The sequence below is a fragment of the Pomacea canaliculata genome, linkage group LG9, assembly GCF_003073045.1.
Source record: "Pomacea canaliculata isolate SZHN2017 linkage group LG9, ASM307304v1, whole genome shotgun sequence".
NCBI classification, from domain to species: Eukaryota; Metazoa; Mollusca; class Gastropoda; order Architaenioglossa; family Ampullariidae; genus Pomacea; species Pomacea canaliculata.
In genome coordinates this window covers 8,182,021-8,200,064 of record NC_037598.1, presented here as the reverse complement: position 1 = coordinate 8,200,064, position 18,044 = coordinate 8,182,021, and the positions used below count along the sequence as shown (strand labels likewise).

Below are 18,044 nucleotides of genomic sequence, written 5' to 3'. Positions count from 1 at the left end.
TATATATATGGTTTCTTTTCTAAAAATGTGTGCTTCCTCTGTGTGAGTGCGTTTTTAATGTCTGCATTTTTTTGGTGTTAAAAGACACTCCTGCTGCCATCACCTCTACGTCCTCTAGGCCAGTCATCAGATGGAAGAGATTTAACAGATCCTTATTTTCATTCTCAGGCACCACTGTTTGAATTTCTGCTGCTTTCTCATCAAACTGTCTCATTCAAAGCTTTCAGGCCAAAAAACCTGAACTCTCTAAGAAATATCATGAATAAACCAGCATACTATTCCACTCACACTTAGTTTTTCATCCATGCTCTTAGTTCATGTGTCGTCTGTATGCTGTTGTTTCTTGTATAGTTCACTGTTTTTTATGTGCAGAACATTGAGCCTGCATCCACAAGGCAAAATATACTTTATAAATTCTATTATTATTATATTTCATACTTTCAGAATACATGCAGTCTGCCATCACTTACTGCAAAATCAAGTCTTACCAAAGTAAATGAAGTACTTTAACATTCATGGCATTCACTAATACAATCCATTAACAATTCCTCAGATAAAGCCTTTATTTTACATTTTCAGGGTCTCAGGAAAACCTAGCTAGGTTTTCAAATCAAAATAAAAAGGTCACATAATTGTTGAGGCAAACATTGCCTGGAAAGGGTGTGTATGTGTTTTCAATGAGAGTTTGTGAAGGTGGTAGTAGAGGAAAGCTAAAAAATAAAGCAGAATCTCACATGCTGACAAGAGCTGCATAAAGATGATTAAATTTCCAGTAAAGCACTTTACAAACAGCAGATGCAATCTTTCTCTGTCCGTTTCTAAGCAAGTAGACAATTGTAAAAACAAGTTGCTCATGTTATTAAACTGATGAAGGAGGTGGAATATGATGACTGAATGAATACAATGATTTGATTATGCATTAAATGTGCTGTTTCCAGCAATTTGTTCGGTGTGTTGACTGTGGTCATATTTTATAGCTTAAATTATTTTCCATTCTAAAGAACTGAAAGTACCAAAAACATTTTTAAAATAATAAAAAAATAATTGTAGCTTGCATGATTCTCATTCTGACTAGCCTAAAATGTGGTTTGTGCAAGCTTATTTGTATATGCTTCTTCAACAGGTAGTATTAACATGGACCAGATGGAAACAAGAAGAACAACAGCGGAAGTCCTACGCTTATGTGAAGCACTGGACCATTGATCCATTCTAATATCTGAGCACTATTTGTACATTATTACAGATTCCTCTATTGGCTGACTTTGTGATTTATTCTACTTGTCTCACATTCATTTTCTATATGTTTAAACTTTTTTTCAATTTTTGTGTTTACGTTGATTAGCTGAACTGCTGTATGCTGCTTTTAGCTAAGAATATTATGAGGTATTGTGCAATAATATGTTTATCTACAGAAAGCATGTGAACGAGATTATTAATTTTTTAAAAAAGACTTGAAAGGCAGATTGTATTTTACCTATGTTAAACAACAATGGCATCTTTGTTTGATATGCCTCTATCACCAACAAGATTTTCAAACATTCAGTTCACAGAAATAATTGTTTTCAAATATTTCCTTTAGGGTAAAGAATATAAATGCTTTAAAAATATATATGTATATATTATAGTCCATTACATACAGAAAGAAGATCTCACGTAAGTTGTACTCTATTTGAGTTAAATGTAATTTTTGTAATGTCTGTCAACCGTTACACTATGAATAAATCTGTACCAATACATTTGCTGAATGGATTTCAATAGGTCCTCCAAAGAGGCTCTGTGCGTTGTTACGAGGAAAGAGCCGACACAAAGGCTGGAGCTTGACGGCCATTCTCCGACACGCAAGAGACAGGAAGCATCGGGTGGTCTGTACCCATCAAGTATCTCTGAAACATGAAAAAGTTTGATTAAAAACCATCCACATGTTGAACATTGGAAAGAAAAAAATATGAAATGTATTAGAGCATATAGTTTGCTCTTTATCGTTTCAAGTAAATCACTCGGTGGTTAACAAAACTTTGTGCAATAAGTCAAGGGACATGATTTTCAGCCTGCAAACTATTACAAGCCTGCTGCACCAACATGGCCAAGCCTAATGGTACTCTTTCAAGAGCATGCTTTAACACCTAAATGACACTCTTTCCTTGGTTCCTTAATTTGTTATTGTTCCAAGGAAAACGCTCTTAAACAACCATTGGCACGTTCAGGCGTTGATGAATGTGATATTCCCAACATGCTTCTCTTTATTCTCTTTATGCCCGTTTTGAGAAACATGACTTCTCTCACAATGTTTCCACGCTAAAACAGTCTCTTGTCTCTGAGTATGTGTTGTGTGAAGTCCTCTGTCAAAGATCTCATTAATAAGGCTCCAGGTCCAGACGGCATCTGTGGACGCACCCTTCATTACTGTGCCAATGAACTAAGTGGAGTTTGACAACATCTATTCCAGCTCTTTGTAGTCTCTGGTCACATTCCTGATATTTGAAAACTTTCGCACATTAATTGTCCCACCACTCACTAGGCCCAGTCAACCCAACAACTTCAGACCAGTCGCTCTTGCGTCCATCATGTAAATCACTTGAGAAAATTGTAAGTTCACTAAGGAGCGATTGAAGTTGTGACTGCTGCTTGACCCACTGCAGTTTCCTACAGAGCTGGAGGAGGTGATGATGCTAATTAGCTTAAGCTGTTTATAATAAATACGATGTACAAACATCTAGGAAAAAACCCAGAGCTTATGCCAGACTTCTCTGATTTTTCTTCTGTTTTGAATGCTGTGCAACTTCACTTGTTTGCAGAGATCGAGTCTAGTTTCAAACTTTCATCCATCCCACCAACTAACTCTCTGGAACCTGGACTTTGTAACAAACAGGCTGCAGAGAGTTTATGTTAATGGTCTTCTGTTAGATCCTAGTGTTGTCACCTGTACAGGTTCCCCTCAAGGCTACTGATTGTCTTCTCTACTATTCATATTGTAAACTAATATAGTTGTAGATAACAAGTTTAAATGGAACATCAACACTGATATCCTCCTTATGAGCCAGCAACTTCTTTACCTCCTAAACGGAAACTCAATCAAATCTTTCTCTGTCAGCAGTCCTCACTCGGTTCTATCAGTCCTTCATTGAAAGTCTCATCACTTTTTCTTTCATCGCTTAAATTGGTTCCACGGCCTCTCCCTAGGGAACAGGGGCAGTCTTGTCTCCCTTGTTAATATCTGTTCCAAGATCAGGAATCAGGCAGAGGGACTTGGCAGCCTTTTGTCATCAACAAATCCATAGGAAGTCCTGCGTCCTCTCTATTCCTGATCATGTGCTGGGATATGTGTTTTCACTCTTGTGGTCTGACTGTATGTACGCGATGCCTGTAGGCAGAACCAATCGTCTCCGCAGCTCATTCATTCCACATGCCATTTCCTTGATCAAATTTACTGGCCATCATCTTGTACTAGCCTGAGGTGACCTAAGGTCACTACTGTTGCTGGGAATGTGTGTGTGTATATAATGTATATGTTCACTAGTCTGTGTGAGAGAAATTATTTCAACATATTTCCAATATATATATTGCTAGTACGTGTACTATCTGGAATTGCCCTTGTGGATTAAGAAATTTGTATTGTACTTCCCTTGCTCTTTGACATGATGGTTTTTCTGCAGTGCAACAAATAAAGGGAAGTAATTTCCCGCCTAATTGACACTCTTCTTTCCGTTGTTACATCCCTTGCAATGTAGCCTCATGTAAATCGACAGCGACAGAAAAGTGTCAAATCAAGGGAAGTAGTATAGCTGCACCTAAATGATAACATTCTTTTCTTTGTCAGTTCCCTTTTTCTGTAACTTGAAGGTATTCCGTGCTTTTTGTTCTAAGCAAATCGATGATAAAAACAGAGCTCAAAAATCAAGGGAAGTAATTTTGCTATGACTTAATGACTTTTCTTTGTTATTTCCCTTGGACTGTAGTTAGCAGCAGATAGCCTGAATATACAGTATTGCGAAACGCAATAACAAGAAAGAAACATTGTTTGCTTAAAAAGTAATCGTCTTAGAATACCGTATTTATGTATGTCTTAAGCAGGATATAGAGAGGCTATTTTTTAACAGTCTGCTAAACTGTTTCCTTTGTGTTATATCAGAGTTGGTAAAGGGGCGTGTACAACACGTGAACACCGTTATATATCGTAAAAGTAGAGCAAATAGCAGCTTACGTGTGCATACACCATGGCATTTTTTCTCTCAGCTTCTGTCGTATCGCATCCTATCCACACAAAGAGCTCACTCTTTGTGTCAAAAATGAAAACATCCTAGAAAGCAGATAAAAATTGTTGTTATTTGGCGTCATCCAGAACGGAATTAATACAAATTGTAACAACAAACATACTGAGTGGGAATTTTTGTGTGGAAAGGGGATGAAATGTTTATAATCTAGGACTGAACGTAAGCAAATCACACACATACAGCAGCAAAGATGGTAAGGACTATCCAATTAAATGACATGTCTGGAACTGAAAGAAATAGAGCATCGTCGAGACATATCCAAGAACAAAACAAATCTATATATTAAAATTAAAACGGAAAACGTTACAGTGATGGAGAGAGACAGACGTACATTGCTGTCAAAGTCCGATCTGGATACGTTTCCCCGTTTCTCCAGTTTAAATGACATGGTGCCTGAGGCGTCCGACAGTCTGTACAGCTCCGGGGTTTTGTCTGCTGCCAGGAACTCTTCCTCTGTCTCGTTCTCCTTGTCCAGGTACCGGTCAAATTCCCTCTGCCATGAGATCGATGCGACATATTAAGATACATTGTTCTGTCACGGAACAGTCTGTGCCTCCACGTTTTTAGGTTATTTTAACCCCTTTGCTACTTATGAACTGCAAAAGGTATATAACATGTAATGAAGAATGAATGAGAATGTCAGCGGGAAAAGGGTTAAACGTGACACAGAGTATTTGGTGAACACTGTTCAGCTGTAGAATTTTCGGCGGGAACGAGGTTGGAAAAGTACCCAGGCACTTTAAAAAAAATTAAATTTGTATAGCGCTAGAATGGTTAACTAACATGAATGAGCTGAGTGGCTGCCATACGGGAGACTTCCAAAGAGGGGCACAACATGCGCTCTGTTGGTGCGCCTTCGCTGCTGCTGCGTCTCATCATGTCCTTCCCCGCCCTCCCACCCCACAACAACCGGTCTCATTTAGAGAAACTAGAGCGGGTATAACGTCTCTGGAGAAACACACGCGGCTATGGTGGCGCAAAAACGTTTCAAAATGAGAGAGAGCTCTTTAACTATCATTAGACTTATGGTTACAAACCTACAAGAACCCACAAAATATATGCACGTGTCTTAAACGTTTTACCAGCTGCTTCAACCATAATGAAATATTAAACTGCACAGAAGGCAACGACAATGTTATGGCTTGTGTGGTCATTAAAAAGAGAAAAGTCGAAGTGGAGTGTTGTCCTAGTCACTGCTGTGTCAAACCCAATAGTGTCATCGTGCTGGTGGTGGCCATCTGATCCACCGGTTTCAGTTTTAGTTCTTGTCGTTTTATCTCGTGATAGACATGACTTTCAGCCTGCAAACTATTAGAAGCCTGCTGCACCAACATGATCAAGCTTAAGGGTATGCCTTCTCTTTCGAAAGCACGCTTTAAACGTTATAATAGGCAGTTGAACGGACAGACATACGCACTGAACCAGTAAACAAGGAAACTTACCGCATCGCTGCCCTCGTCTACTGTCTCCACTTTCGGCTTTCCTCCCCGCTCGCTGGCCAGCTGCTTGCTGTAGCTCAAAGCCTTCATAACGATCAAACAGTTATTATTACATGATTTGAGACATATGATGTACTGCATTGTAGCACTTTTAAATAGCAAACGCAAGACTGAATGGTCCAGTCTTGTTCTTTCCGTCCACAAGACGACCCCACGTACACTCAAATTTTTGGCATTGTGCTGTACTTTTTAAAAAAATCACAGAGCTGTATGCTTCACAGGAAAATCATCATCAATCATCAATCGTTGCATAATCAGCAAACCTACTTTTGTTACGTCACAGAACATGACCTTTGGACCTTTTTTTTCTAAAGCCCAGATGAGAACTGTAGTATTTCAAGGTTTGTGGCAGATCACCAATCATGCTTAAACAAAGTTTTACTTTCGTCACTCAGATTTTGGAAATTAGTCTTCGCTAATGAGTTAAGACTCTACTTATTTTAATATAATTGCTCTCTCAGGTAAGTCTTTCAATTTTAAGAGCAACTTGACTGACTGCTTGATGTTGACTGTCTTGCTATATGCCACATCTATAGTGTGTTACAGTGATATCGGGTGAAAAGGCGAAATATGAAGCCCGCTACTGACCTGGAACCTTTCGTCTTTGTTACTGCCTCTGCCGTTCCACTGGATGAGCCTCAATCCCAGGTCCAGAATGTATACATCAGTAGAGTCTATCCGGGACCGACATCGGGGTACCTGTTTACAGAACGCGTCAGAACTGTGTTTAGGATAAGCATAGTGCTAACACTTTGTAGTTTGCTAATATAGCGCTAACACTTATTTTGCTATCATAGTGCTAACACTAAATAATAGTAGTAAAGTTAATATACAGCGATTTATCAAACTCATACAGGTCTTATTTGAGGCGTGAGCGGTCTCGGGTTGCCTCTTAGTTCAGCACCGTTAGGTTTCCGTAAAGTTTGAGTGATTGGGTTACTCGAGGATAATGCTCATGACAAAGCACCTGACTGCACGATACACGCAAAGGGCTGAGTAATACAGCAATAAAACTGGAGGATATATAGCTCATGTAGGGCACTGGATGGATGGAGGTTACGTTTGCCATAGGTTAGTCACCCACAGGTGCAGGGTATCTCTCGCTGACTCCCCGAACTATACCCCAAGAGGACAAACAGTATGTCTTTGGTGTTTGGCTGTCTGTAGATCGGAAAGAAACAGTATTTGCTGAAACTAAGGGGGTTAACTTTCGTTGCTATCAGACCCTTCTGGGAAAATGAGACTAATTTAACAATCAGCATATGGCTTCTCCTGGACAAAACCGTTGGGGTGTTCAGGTATATTGTGACGTCAGTCTCCAGGAATGCTGACAGGCCTTTTCAGTTTAGCTGGCACGTATCCGTGAACGGGTGACAGCCTCAGTGTATGTGTATTGTGTTGCTAGCCAAATGAGCTGATATCCAACTGACCTCCCTGACTCTGACTCCATGTTTGTCACCATGGAAATGTAGAAGTCGTGGTCTGTACTCTTCTGGCTTCACCTTCCGGAAGCCGCTGTCGGCGCCTCCCTCCAAAATTCTGTAAAGAACGAAAACAGAAAACTGTCTGACTTGAACATTAACTCCTAGTTCCCTTGTTTTAGAGATTAAAAACTACTTTTTAACGCAGCTGAATACACTAGAAGGACATCATTGGCTTGCGTGAGTTTAGCTAGGCCAGACAGCCAGAACAGGAAGGAGATAACTATTTTTGGATCGTTATGATAATTGATAAATGTTGGTTTTTTTTACTGTAGCCACTATGTTCGCTTTTTGCATCTCTAGTCTAATTTTAATAGCAAGTATTAACACCTAGCCCAGAAAGTAGTTAATGAATGGACTAAAAGGAGGTGAGCAGTGGGAGTAGGTGGGAGAGAAAGAAAGAAAGAGGGATGTGTATCCCCTTCCCTCAACAACAACAACAACAACAACAACAACAACAACAACAAAAACTTTGTGAAGACGTTCTCACCCTTCTACACTAACAAGCCTTAAGGGAAAAAGCAGAACCTGATTCAGCTGCAGACGTAAACAACTTTCAGCACAAGACACTTAATTTAAAGAACTTAAAGAACTCATTTGTGATAACACTTTGTGAAATAATAAAGAATTAGGCACAAGCAACTTCTACTTTGAAATAATTTTTAAGATGAACCAACCATGAATAAGCCTGCACTTACGTGACGGTCGGAAAGTAGGACCGGAAGAGAGCCGACTCGTGGTCCTGCACCTCGCGGTGCTGGATGGGAACGTCGTTGAGGTAGGTGTCGAGCTCCACTGTCTTGTACGCCGCCGTTCCGTACTCGTCCTAACGACAGGAGCAAACAGTTGTGATGAAAGCACCACCCGCATGCAGTGGTGGACAAACATCACAATATGTTGGTACTGGATGATGCTTGAACTATTTTTTGCATTGCCTTTTCATTTTATAATGCAAGGACAAGGTGATTTTTCTTCTCACAGAACAGTTTGTTTTCAGGTTGATACTGAGAATATTCTGCACCCAGCATATCTGGTTTCTCTACAGTGACATTAATTGTGCCTTGCAATGTATTGTCCACATCTTTTTTTAAATTGACCAAGCGTTTGTTCCATAAACACATTTTTGATAACAGTGAAATGTCATGGAAATTTCTCCGAGTACTGAATTGTCATTGTAAGGGCAGGTAAAGGGAGGACGGGGGTAGAGCTGTCCCTGTGTTCTTACCCTTCTGCCGCAGAAAGGGTGGAAATCGTGGGTCCTCGGATTTTTTGGGGCCTCACGTGTGTTGTGTGAGATGAATTAATTTATTTGTTATTAGCTATGTAGTTATCATCAGCCAGAATGCATATTTTGTAGTGAAAACTTTGTGCAGACCGGCATTGGTGAATGCGTTTGACATGCATTGGGAGGTGAAGGGCAGATTGATGCAGCACTTGACTACTGCAAGGAAGCAAACCTTGTCTGTCAGCCTCTGCCTCTAGACAATGTCCACGACGATCAGTAGGAATGAAGTTACCAACAAAGGTCAGCAAGTATTGGTCAAGGGAAACAATGGTGATGAACAGGAAAAAGGTAATACCACCAGGGTCCAAGTACGTGCATACTAAGGAAGTTAGTTCTGCGTGATCCTGGTGAGCAGACATTTCAGAATGGTACTTTAGGCACTGTAAATCTGTCATGAAGGAGGAAATTCTTGCACACTTCTCATTCCAGTAGTCCTTCATTATTTATGACCTGATATTTTGTGATTATGAAACAACATTTTCACAGGGACTGAGACCTCGCGTGTCATTATGGCCTGACAGTTTCATTGGCAATATTCGTGTGTGTGTGTGTGTGTGCTTAATTATTTAATTTAAAACATTTAATTATCGATCAGTTAGAGTGTTCTCCCATACTCGGTGAAGTAGGTGTAGGAAAGAACAAGGACTCTTGGTTATTATGTGCGTCGAAACAAACTGAGAATGTAGCTAAGTGAAGGGAATGTGTGGGTTGCTCCACAGCCTGACAGATCATAAACAAGCCTTCGTGGTCGAGTATAGGGCCGTGTTACACTTCGTGTTGGCCATGCGTCTTTGACAGGTCTTTATGAGGAAACTGAAAAAAATGGACTGGACTTAGTGTATTGTCAACTTTTTCATATCCATATACCGGGCAACGAGCAAAAAAAAAAATGTTAATTCAATGGGAGCATCAATCCACGCCCTCAGTAAACCTCGAAGTGAAACTTAAACTAAAAGGAGCGTGCTTTGTTTCAGAAAAGAACTTGGGCTGGGTTGTATATGACTTCGGATTTTTATTTATTTATTTATTTATTTATTTATTTATTTTATTTTTTTATTTTTTTGCTATGAAAGTGAAAGGGAAGTAACAGCTAAACAAACGTAAAAATGAAACCGTAGAAAAAAAAAACATATCCCTTTCGCACGCATTCACAGAGGGAAAAGGAAGCGCAGCTGCGGAATAATTAACATACACTGGCAGTTTGTACTTCCTTTCCACCTGTTTCGAGTCACGTGACGTATTCCCCCCCCCCTTTTTTTATAGCAATATTCTAGATCAGACCACGTGTATAGGTGGACTGCTGTCTGTCTGCCGAGACCAACACTTAGCCTCTTGCGAAGTTCTCCGCTGTTAGTCTCAGCGAGCCGTAACAAAGAATGTGACTAAACCGGAAGCTTTGTGCAAACCTGCCTCGTTTTAGTCGTTAACCGGAAAAAAATCGTCTACCAGCATTCCAGTAATACAAGTTCGTGATCAGGCTTACAGTCGGCCTACATTTCTGATAAACAGGAAAAGATTACACTTGCTATAGGCTCAAAGGCTTTATAGACATCGCACCCACTAACATCCCCACAGGATAAACAGGAACTCGAATTAGCAAAAGATTTCATCTGTAATGACATTTGAAATCTTCAACATACTGAGGTCCACTGAGCCGGCATAGCAGCGCTGACTTATCTAAGATACACAGGAAAATTATTAACTCTTGTTCACCAAATGGATAGGGAAGTAATTCAAACTTTCCGTCTCTCACCAGCAGCCATAAATCAATGTCTATGTTCAGTGTCTGAGGCCTCAAAAAACAATTCCATAAAGATAGTGTAGTTTTGAGCAAGTTAAGTTTCTAGTTGATTCACTACCTGAGTCATTGTTAACTGATATCCTCCTCGGCTCATAGCTTTTCTAGGTTGTCTTACATGGAAACCGGACTAACAGGATATGTCTCAGGTGGTAAACCATTTCATAGAAATGACTGAGACCGTCACCACCTGTCACTTCTGGGAAACGACCGTTCGCGTGAAAACCTCGACTGCAGGGGAAAATAAAGGAATAAAATAGCCTAGATGTTTGAGAAGTGGGCAACCATTTTGCCTCCGAACTATATCGCCATAATCACACGGCTCTGCCACCTGTGTTTCAACAGTCAGCTTTCCCTGTATATAATTCACTGGCTTCTTATGAAAACAAGACTGTTATCATTAAAGCCAGAATGGATGAAATTTTAGTTTACACGATCTTCAAGCTTAATTTTAAAAATTGTGTGACTCAAAGTTTTTTGCCTCTCGTTGTCTTTTCTGCCATTAAAAATGTCACTTTTTATATGCAATATTATAACTTTACACAGAATTAAATAACATGGAAATATGTAAACTAAAAAAATTGAAAACAGGAAAGATAATCGTATGATATCTGGGCTAACCTGAGTGCTGTACTTTCCAATCCAGAAATGAACATCGTACAGAAGTTGATCGGAACCTTCTTCTTGGTAAGTCTGATGACAGAAATTCAGAGATTTCAAAACAGACATGAGCAAACAAGTGAAAAAAGTAGATTGTACGGTCTTTAAGGGTCAAGTTGGATGCAATTGTTTCTAGTCTGGGTAAAGCTCAAAATCTCAATGTACTGTTCTCGAGATACATACAAACACCACCAGACACAGAAAGGTCAAGCTATTGACGGCACGCATAAGACACAGATACACATACATGTACATATAAGTAATATATAAATATATTATACCAGCTCTCCTTCTTGTAGAGTAATTGTAATGCAATACTACTAACTATAATACAGTACAGCATGCTGAAAGAAATGTGGCAAAGTGTAGCATTTATTTTGAATGTGTCTAACGGAACGATTCGATAAAACTTCCCTTCCCTGTAAAAAAAAAATTAATATGCTTCTTCTTTTTTTTACACAAAGGGAAATTAAGGCACACAGAGAGAGAGAGAGAGAGAGGAACCAGCAAGTAGAAAAGAACTAGGCATTGAAGCTTTGATCACATTACAAGCTCTTGCCAAAAAAGTGCAGCAATCCTGGTAAATTTCCCAAATATGGTTGAAAGAAGAGTTTCTTTGTTATTGACTTCGGAAATGTACACAGATTGGAAAAAACAAAGACTTCTTAAAAGAACACAAATACTTGGAGGTACCCTTACATTTAAGATGATGTAGGAATCTCCATTATAGAACTTGCCATACTCGCTCTTTGGCCACTCAGTCACTTTGAACTTGACGATGCGCCAAATCTGTAGACCAAACTCCTGTCCTGCTTTCCGCCAGGCAGGCTCACACTCGGCCGACTCCTCTGAAAACACACAGTCTCACAAGTTAACAACAGCAGCTACCCTCAAATACTGGGGAAAAATAAGTAAAATAAAATTCAGATTTATTTAATGCATACTTTCACTGTACTGTACACTCAATACGTTTTACAAACATTGCATATCATTGACCAAAGACCATAAATATTGATACAGTCTTTATGTATATTCGTATGTTTAATTCAAATCATTTCAAGATGTGACAGAAAACAAAATTTGTAACGTTCCTTTAAGGAAAGAGCTAGAGAAAACATTATTTATTGTCAAGTCTGAAATCAGGAAGACGAGGAGACGAAAACAAAACACAAAAACCAGCTAGCACGAAGGTTTTGGCAACTCACTTTTCACTTGATTTTCGACGTCTGATCCAAACAGTGCGAGGTTCGAATCCTTCCAGTCGTACTGTTTAGGCTTGATGAGACCTTCCATGTCTTGTGTCTGCGACAGCTGAAGTTTCAAATTCTGTTATCCTAAAACAGGGCAAAATGAGTCAGAAATTAAAATGGTAAATTACAACTGTGCATATTGGCGGTGGACATAGAGAAGACAGTGGATCTTGGTCAGAAAGATAGAGAGACAGAGAAAATGAGACAGTCAACACGTGAAAAAGATCTTACGTATCGTACTCACAGAAATATATACACTTCTTTGAAAGATTATACAAATAACCATATTGACATGAGAGACACCCAGTCAGTCGTATGTGAGAATATCAACATATACTGTTTACATATTCTCTCTTTGAGTGGGTTTGTGTGTTGTTTATTTATATATTGTGTGTGCACGCGCGCGTTTCCATAATCTATCCATCCCCCTTTTCCCTCTGCTGACATTCTGCCCTTATGTGAAAACATTTCTCCCTTTTTATCGCCCACTTCTTTGTGTCAATTATGATGATGATGGTGGTGCGACATGATTGTTTTATCTGCTCTCTGGCTGCCTGCCTACCTGCCTCCATGCTTGTCTACCCGTGCACCTCCCCCCAACCTTTTTATTTTAATGAGGCAACTGCAGTGCAACACCACTCTTGTAGACTTCCCTGCACTAAAACACTTACATGAATGAAGAGGGAACAAAATCAACATGGCAGTGACGCAGGATATGTATGTATGTAATCGATGGTGTGATGGAAGCTGTGTGGTATGCACGCAAGCTTTGCATGAATCCGATTATACACCGGGTGATCAAAGCACTGGCAATCTCCGATTTGAAAAAAACACTAGAGATCTTGAGAGGGAATTACAGAATCCAAAATAGCTTTAGCTCTTTCCTGTCTTTCCTGTGTTTTGTGTATGTAATATATGAGCAGTCTCTGGTCTGGACAGCAGACATCGAGGAGTACCATTAAAGGAGAAAGCGAGGCGGGCTACAAGTCGGACCTACATTTTGCTTCGTAGAAAACTTTTGGTTTGCAACTGAAGACGGATGGGAAATTTGAGAAATTAAAGATGATACCACAGATAGCGAAGTATCATCATTTCAGCCGGAAAAGAATGAGCCTGGTCATGTAAGCTCATTCTGTTTGTTACATGATAAGCGACTAAGCCTTACATCTCATTTTTGTGTGTGAGAGAGAGATTCAAATTTCTTCCTTCTTCCTGCGAGCATGAGCTCGTGCAATGCTTGTGTAAGAAACACGAAATGGAGAGAGCGAAAGAAAGAAGAGGAATAATGAAAGAACCTGGCTAAACCATGGACACATTTGAAATGAGTGTTAATGTATGTGGATAAATCGTTGAAGAGGGTTACAAAGTTGAAGAAAGATAATGCGGCGGTCTTCCATTTATATATATATACCTTTATGAGAGAATAAATAGTACATTAAGAGGTTATTTAGACCCGTGTGACAAAAATTAAAGAAGGAAAATTTAAGGCATTGTTTTTTTTATGAAACTAGATTTTTACACGTTTATTTGATTACAAAAATAAATGTTCCATAAAAGTTAAAAATTAGTTTTGCTTCCCACAATTGAATAACGATCTTCATTTCTATACGAGATATGCTTGACAAAGCGAGAAACATAGTCTGTTCTATTGATTGTGTGATTGCTGATAAGGGTTTACGAACATCCTCGAGACCTGACACCATTACAAATCCCGGCAATCTGTGTTTTATTACAGGTAGGCGGTGTGAATAAAGGACACGACATCATGGAGCCATTGCTGGGTGTAAGGTGTTGCCTCTTTGTAGTGACAGCAATCGGCTATGACACCTTTTGTTGAGGTTTTAAGACTGAAAAGACAGATTACAAAACTATCATTTCATGTACCCATCCCGTTTCTGAGAAAAGGGGTGTGACTGACTCAGACCCAACACGGACTTTCAAAATTTTGTAAAAGCAGTGAACAATTTTATCAGATGTTTCGCTATTATCAGGCTTTTCTTTGATTACATTGACAAGCAGTCGATTTTGTCCCTTTAAAAGGGTCAGCTGGGCCTCATCTCAAGTAGTTTAGACACAGATAATCAAGAAAGATACAATGCTGCTTGAGAACGTGCTTCAGAGCTGCAAAGGTAGTTTCCCCATCTGTGGTAAACCGATCGCCCCAAGGAACTACGGATACCAAGCCTCAAATTTCGCAGGTTGAGGGGTGACTGAAGTAATGAAAGATGACCCAGGGATTACACTTCATCGATGCCTCCAGTTACCGACTTCGCAGTTTGGAATTGCGCACGAGAGGTCATCAAAATAGGCCTCGTGTCCAGAGGTGCACACATCCTTGTAGAATCTTTAGGTCCTCAGTCTCTTGAATAGTCTGCCTAAGTACATAATGTCCCGGCATTGCACGTTTTCAAGAACTGCTTTTTCCATAGAAACGCATTTAGCAGACTAGGATCTCGATCTCCTCCTTGTTTTCGGCTAAGATCTCTCCACGAGGGAAGTGTTCCTCGGAAGGTAAAACCTCAACAGGCCTACTGCTTTACAATTACTATAAGCTAACTTACCCAACATTTTACCCCTACGCTCGACAAATCTTGTTCCATGGCAAGTAACATAAGAAATACAATGTTCAAACAACCTTTGAATTCTGGTGACACACCCCGACCACGATGGGCGTCACTGCCATTGACAAGAACAATAACAAAAATGTCCTGCTATCGTTTGAGCCAGTGAGGAAATTAACTAACGATTGATAACGGACTTTCAGTTCAAACGTTTAAAAGATTCTCCTTCCCTCTCTGTGCAGTCAGTCTGATTTAACCGGTATGATCCAATATCTCACGAATGATTTTTTTTCCCTTTTTCTAAGTGTACAAATGTATGGAAGAGTTCACGAGTGACAGTATTTCTTTACTTTTGGGTTGACCTTGTTCAGAACTTGTACTTGTGTGTTGATGTCATAAATTTATGTGCGTTTAAAGACAGAAGTCAAGTGGGAATGACAGAGTGTGTGTGTGTGTGTTTTCAGTAGGAAGTACTGACGAGTCTAGTTTTACAACCGTAGTCACCTTTGAAATATTACAGGTGGACGGGTGGATTACAGCCTATCAGTGACTTCATGAGCTTCCACCTAGGAGTTACCAACGGCGGCCATTTCCCACAAAACTGAAATACGTTTACTTGTTCTTTAATAACATTGATTATTTAACACTAGATATTTTAGTTCTTTTGTGGGGTGGGGAGGAGAGAGAGATAGTTGGGAGCTGGGGGTTGAGAGCGAAAGGAACCCTAAGCTTACAGCAACAACAATCAGAACTATTTAACTGCCAAGAATTAAGGTCAATCGTAGAGGACAACTACAACATTTACCGCCAAGCAGATAAGGCTACTTGAGTGCAAAACTATACTGTTAGAGATAAAGGTATACTGTCGCTGTTCAAGAAATAACATTCAATTCTCAGAGGGCGCAGACACAGGTTGAGGAGAGTCGGTCATTTTAAGGCAAATCTTTCCAATGAGGCTGTGCTTCTCCTTATAAAGGTCTTCGTTAATGGACATTTACTAATATGGAAATATCACATACTGTGACTATGTCTGATGGCCACTAAACCAACTGACATATTCATATGTCTGCCAGGGCCTCTAAGAACAAAATTCCTTGTGTAGGAAAAGAGTCTTCTGCATCAACATGCCAACATTCATGTGTTTGCATGTTCCAGACTAGCTCTCCAGTTCACTGGTATGTATTGACAAATATTTTACACCTAGGCATACAACCAGTTAGGTAACGGCTTTTTTGCAGGCTTGAGGAAACAATGCCTCCAGGATCAATCCACCAGCATCAGCCTCTTTGAACGATCCTCTCGTAACTCAACGTTTTTAGCGGAAATTCTTAAAATTTAATTTTTAACGGAAGCTCTTATTTATTACATCTAATAATTGTAATCCTTTTCCCAACAATCGAACAAAGGAAAGAGACAGGACATTCAGTTATCAAACTATTTTTAAAACAAATTAAGCAATTGATGTGCATCCTACCTTAGCAAGCGCTGTGTCGTCTGCTTCCCAACTGTGCCAGTGCGCGGCGCGTGGGTCGCGGCAGGACTTTTATACTGTGTGTCTTCCGGATTGTGTAACATGCAGCCAGCAATGCAGACGACCTGTCCCAAAAGCTCTCTCCAACTGACTGCTCGGTTGTCGCCAGGCAGTTAACCTGTCATCATCGATAACTGCACGCAGCGAGTCAGCCGGTCGTTGCTGGCAATGACAAAAGCGTATGTAGTGACATTTCTCCCCGAGACTACTTGCATTGGTATTGCAGACTTCATTGAAAACATACAGGCGCGTGCACACACACACACGCGCGCACACACACACACACACCGATCGATAGGTAAGTGCTGTTCACGCACATGCATAATATACCTACACTATATAAAATCTCGCACATTGTGTTTCTATCCCTTCTACTTGTCTTTCTACATATCGTGCACAAACACTGACAAATACTATTCGCACACATGCAGACAAGCAGGCCTGACGAGAGTGGGGGACAGGGGGGTCTGGTGTACCCGGGCCCGCGGCTGTCAAGGGGGCCCGGCCTTGGTCAGTAAATTTTTTTTCTTCTCCTTTTCTTTTTCTTTTAAAGAAAGGTCTAAGGACAGAACACCCAAGCATTACACATGCAGAAGTTGAGTTTGAGTGTAGATATTGAGATTCGAATTGTAAATATACATTATATACTGGGAAAATAATTTACGATTACAAGTACAAGGGGCCCGGAGAGGTCTGTCCCGGGGCCCGGGCTGGCTCTCGGCGGCCCTGCAGACAAGCATACACTACACAGATATGCACGCACATTCTCTCTCTCACGAAAGAGATATTCAAACATGTTTTACGGTCTGATGACAAGATATTGCAGATTGGTAGGTACTATTCACATATATGCATCTATACATATACTACACACAACTACACAAATTCTCTCTAGCACACACAGAAACTCTCTCTGTCTCTCTCTCACACACATCCCTTGCTGGGTGTAAAGCAGGAAAGATGAGCATGATCTTTCCTGCTTGCCTTGTGATCGAGTGGGGTGTCGCTTTTATACTGTTTTAAATGTCGTTAGCTATTTATATGCACTTAATGTTGTAAAGTGAAAATAGTCGACAAGTGAAAGGGGAAAACATGCGAGGTTATCATTTGCCACTCCCATTTTAAAAAAAGAAAAACAAACAAACCCCTCGTTAGTCTCATTATTCTTGTTCTGTATTGATAGAATGTTGTTTATGCACTCTACATGTTCCTAGGGGAGTGTGACTAGGTGAGTGCAAGTTGCACCCGGTTTGAAAATCTATGTGATACTTCTCTCCAATTAATGTGGGAAGTAGAGCAAGGCAGATATAAAAGCTCGACGATCTTTTCACACAAACTTGATAAAAGTCTGGTGGTGTGCAGCTGGAGACCAGGCGTTCCCTACTATCTTGTACTTATTTCAGTTTAGTTTAGAATGCAGTTTAGTGTTGTTGTCATTTAGTACATGGACAGACAAACTGAATGGTCGTTGAACACCAGTCATATGAAAATCTGACAAATAGCCACATATTCAACGATGTGTGTTTGGTTAGCCTAGTTTGCTGTCAGCCAGGCGAATTTCAAAATGTTGACGAAGATTGGCAAAGTTGTGTGTGAAGGTAACAGGAAATGAATACTTTTTGCTTTGTATTTTTTTTTTTTTGGGGGGGAGGGGCACTTTTGTGACACTTAAGCTTTGTTCAAGATAAAGATCAAACTTGCTTATCAA

General features: G+C 40.1%; 1 protein-coding gene across 2 annotated transcripts; it reads right to left on the bottom strand.

Moving 5' to 3' along the window:
• Positions 1-545: 545 nt before the first annotated feature.
• On the bottom strand, positions 546-16,435 carry LOC112571512 (gelsolin-like protein 2). 2 transcript variants are annotated; one of them, XM_025250525.1, is made up of 11 exons: positions 16,280-16,435; positions 12,200-12,328; positions 11,694-11,842; positions 10,956-11,027; positions 7,950-8,077; positions 7,201-7,309; positions 6,359-6,469; positions 5,714-5,794; positions 4,603-4,764; positions 4,202-4,297; positions 546-1,883 (listed from the first exon to the last, which is right to left on the bottom strand). In XM_025250525.1, exons 2-11 carry the CDS (start codon positions 12,285-12,287, stop codon positions 1,785-1,787), a joined length of 1,095 nt encoding a protein of 364 aa, XP_025106310.1. In that variant the 5' UTR covers positions 12,288-12,328; positions 16,280-16,435; the 3' UTR covers positions 546-1,784. The 2 variants fall into 2 exon arrangements, with proteins under 2 accessions (XP_025106310.1, XP_025106311.1); XM_025250526.1 differs by having other exon boundaries at positions 12,200-12,305; positions 16,280-16,430.
• Between the last annotated feature and the right edge of the window lie 1,609 nt (positions 16,436-18,044).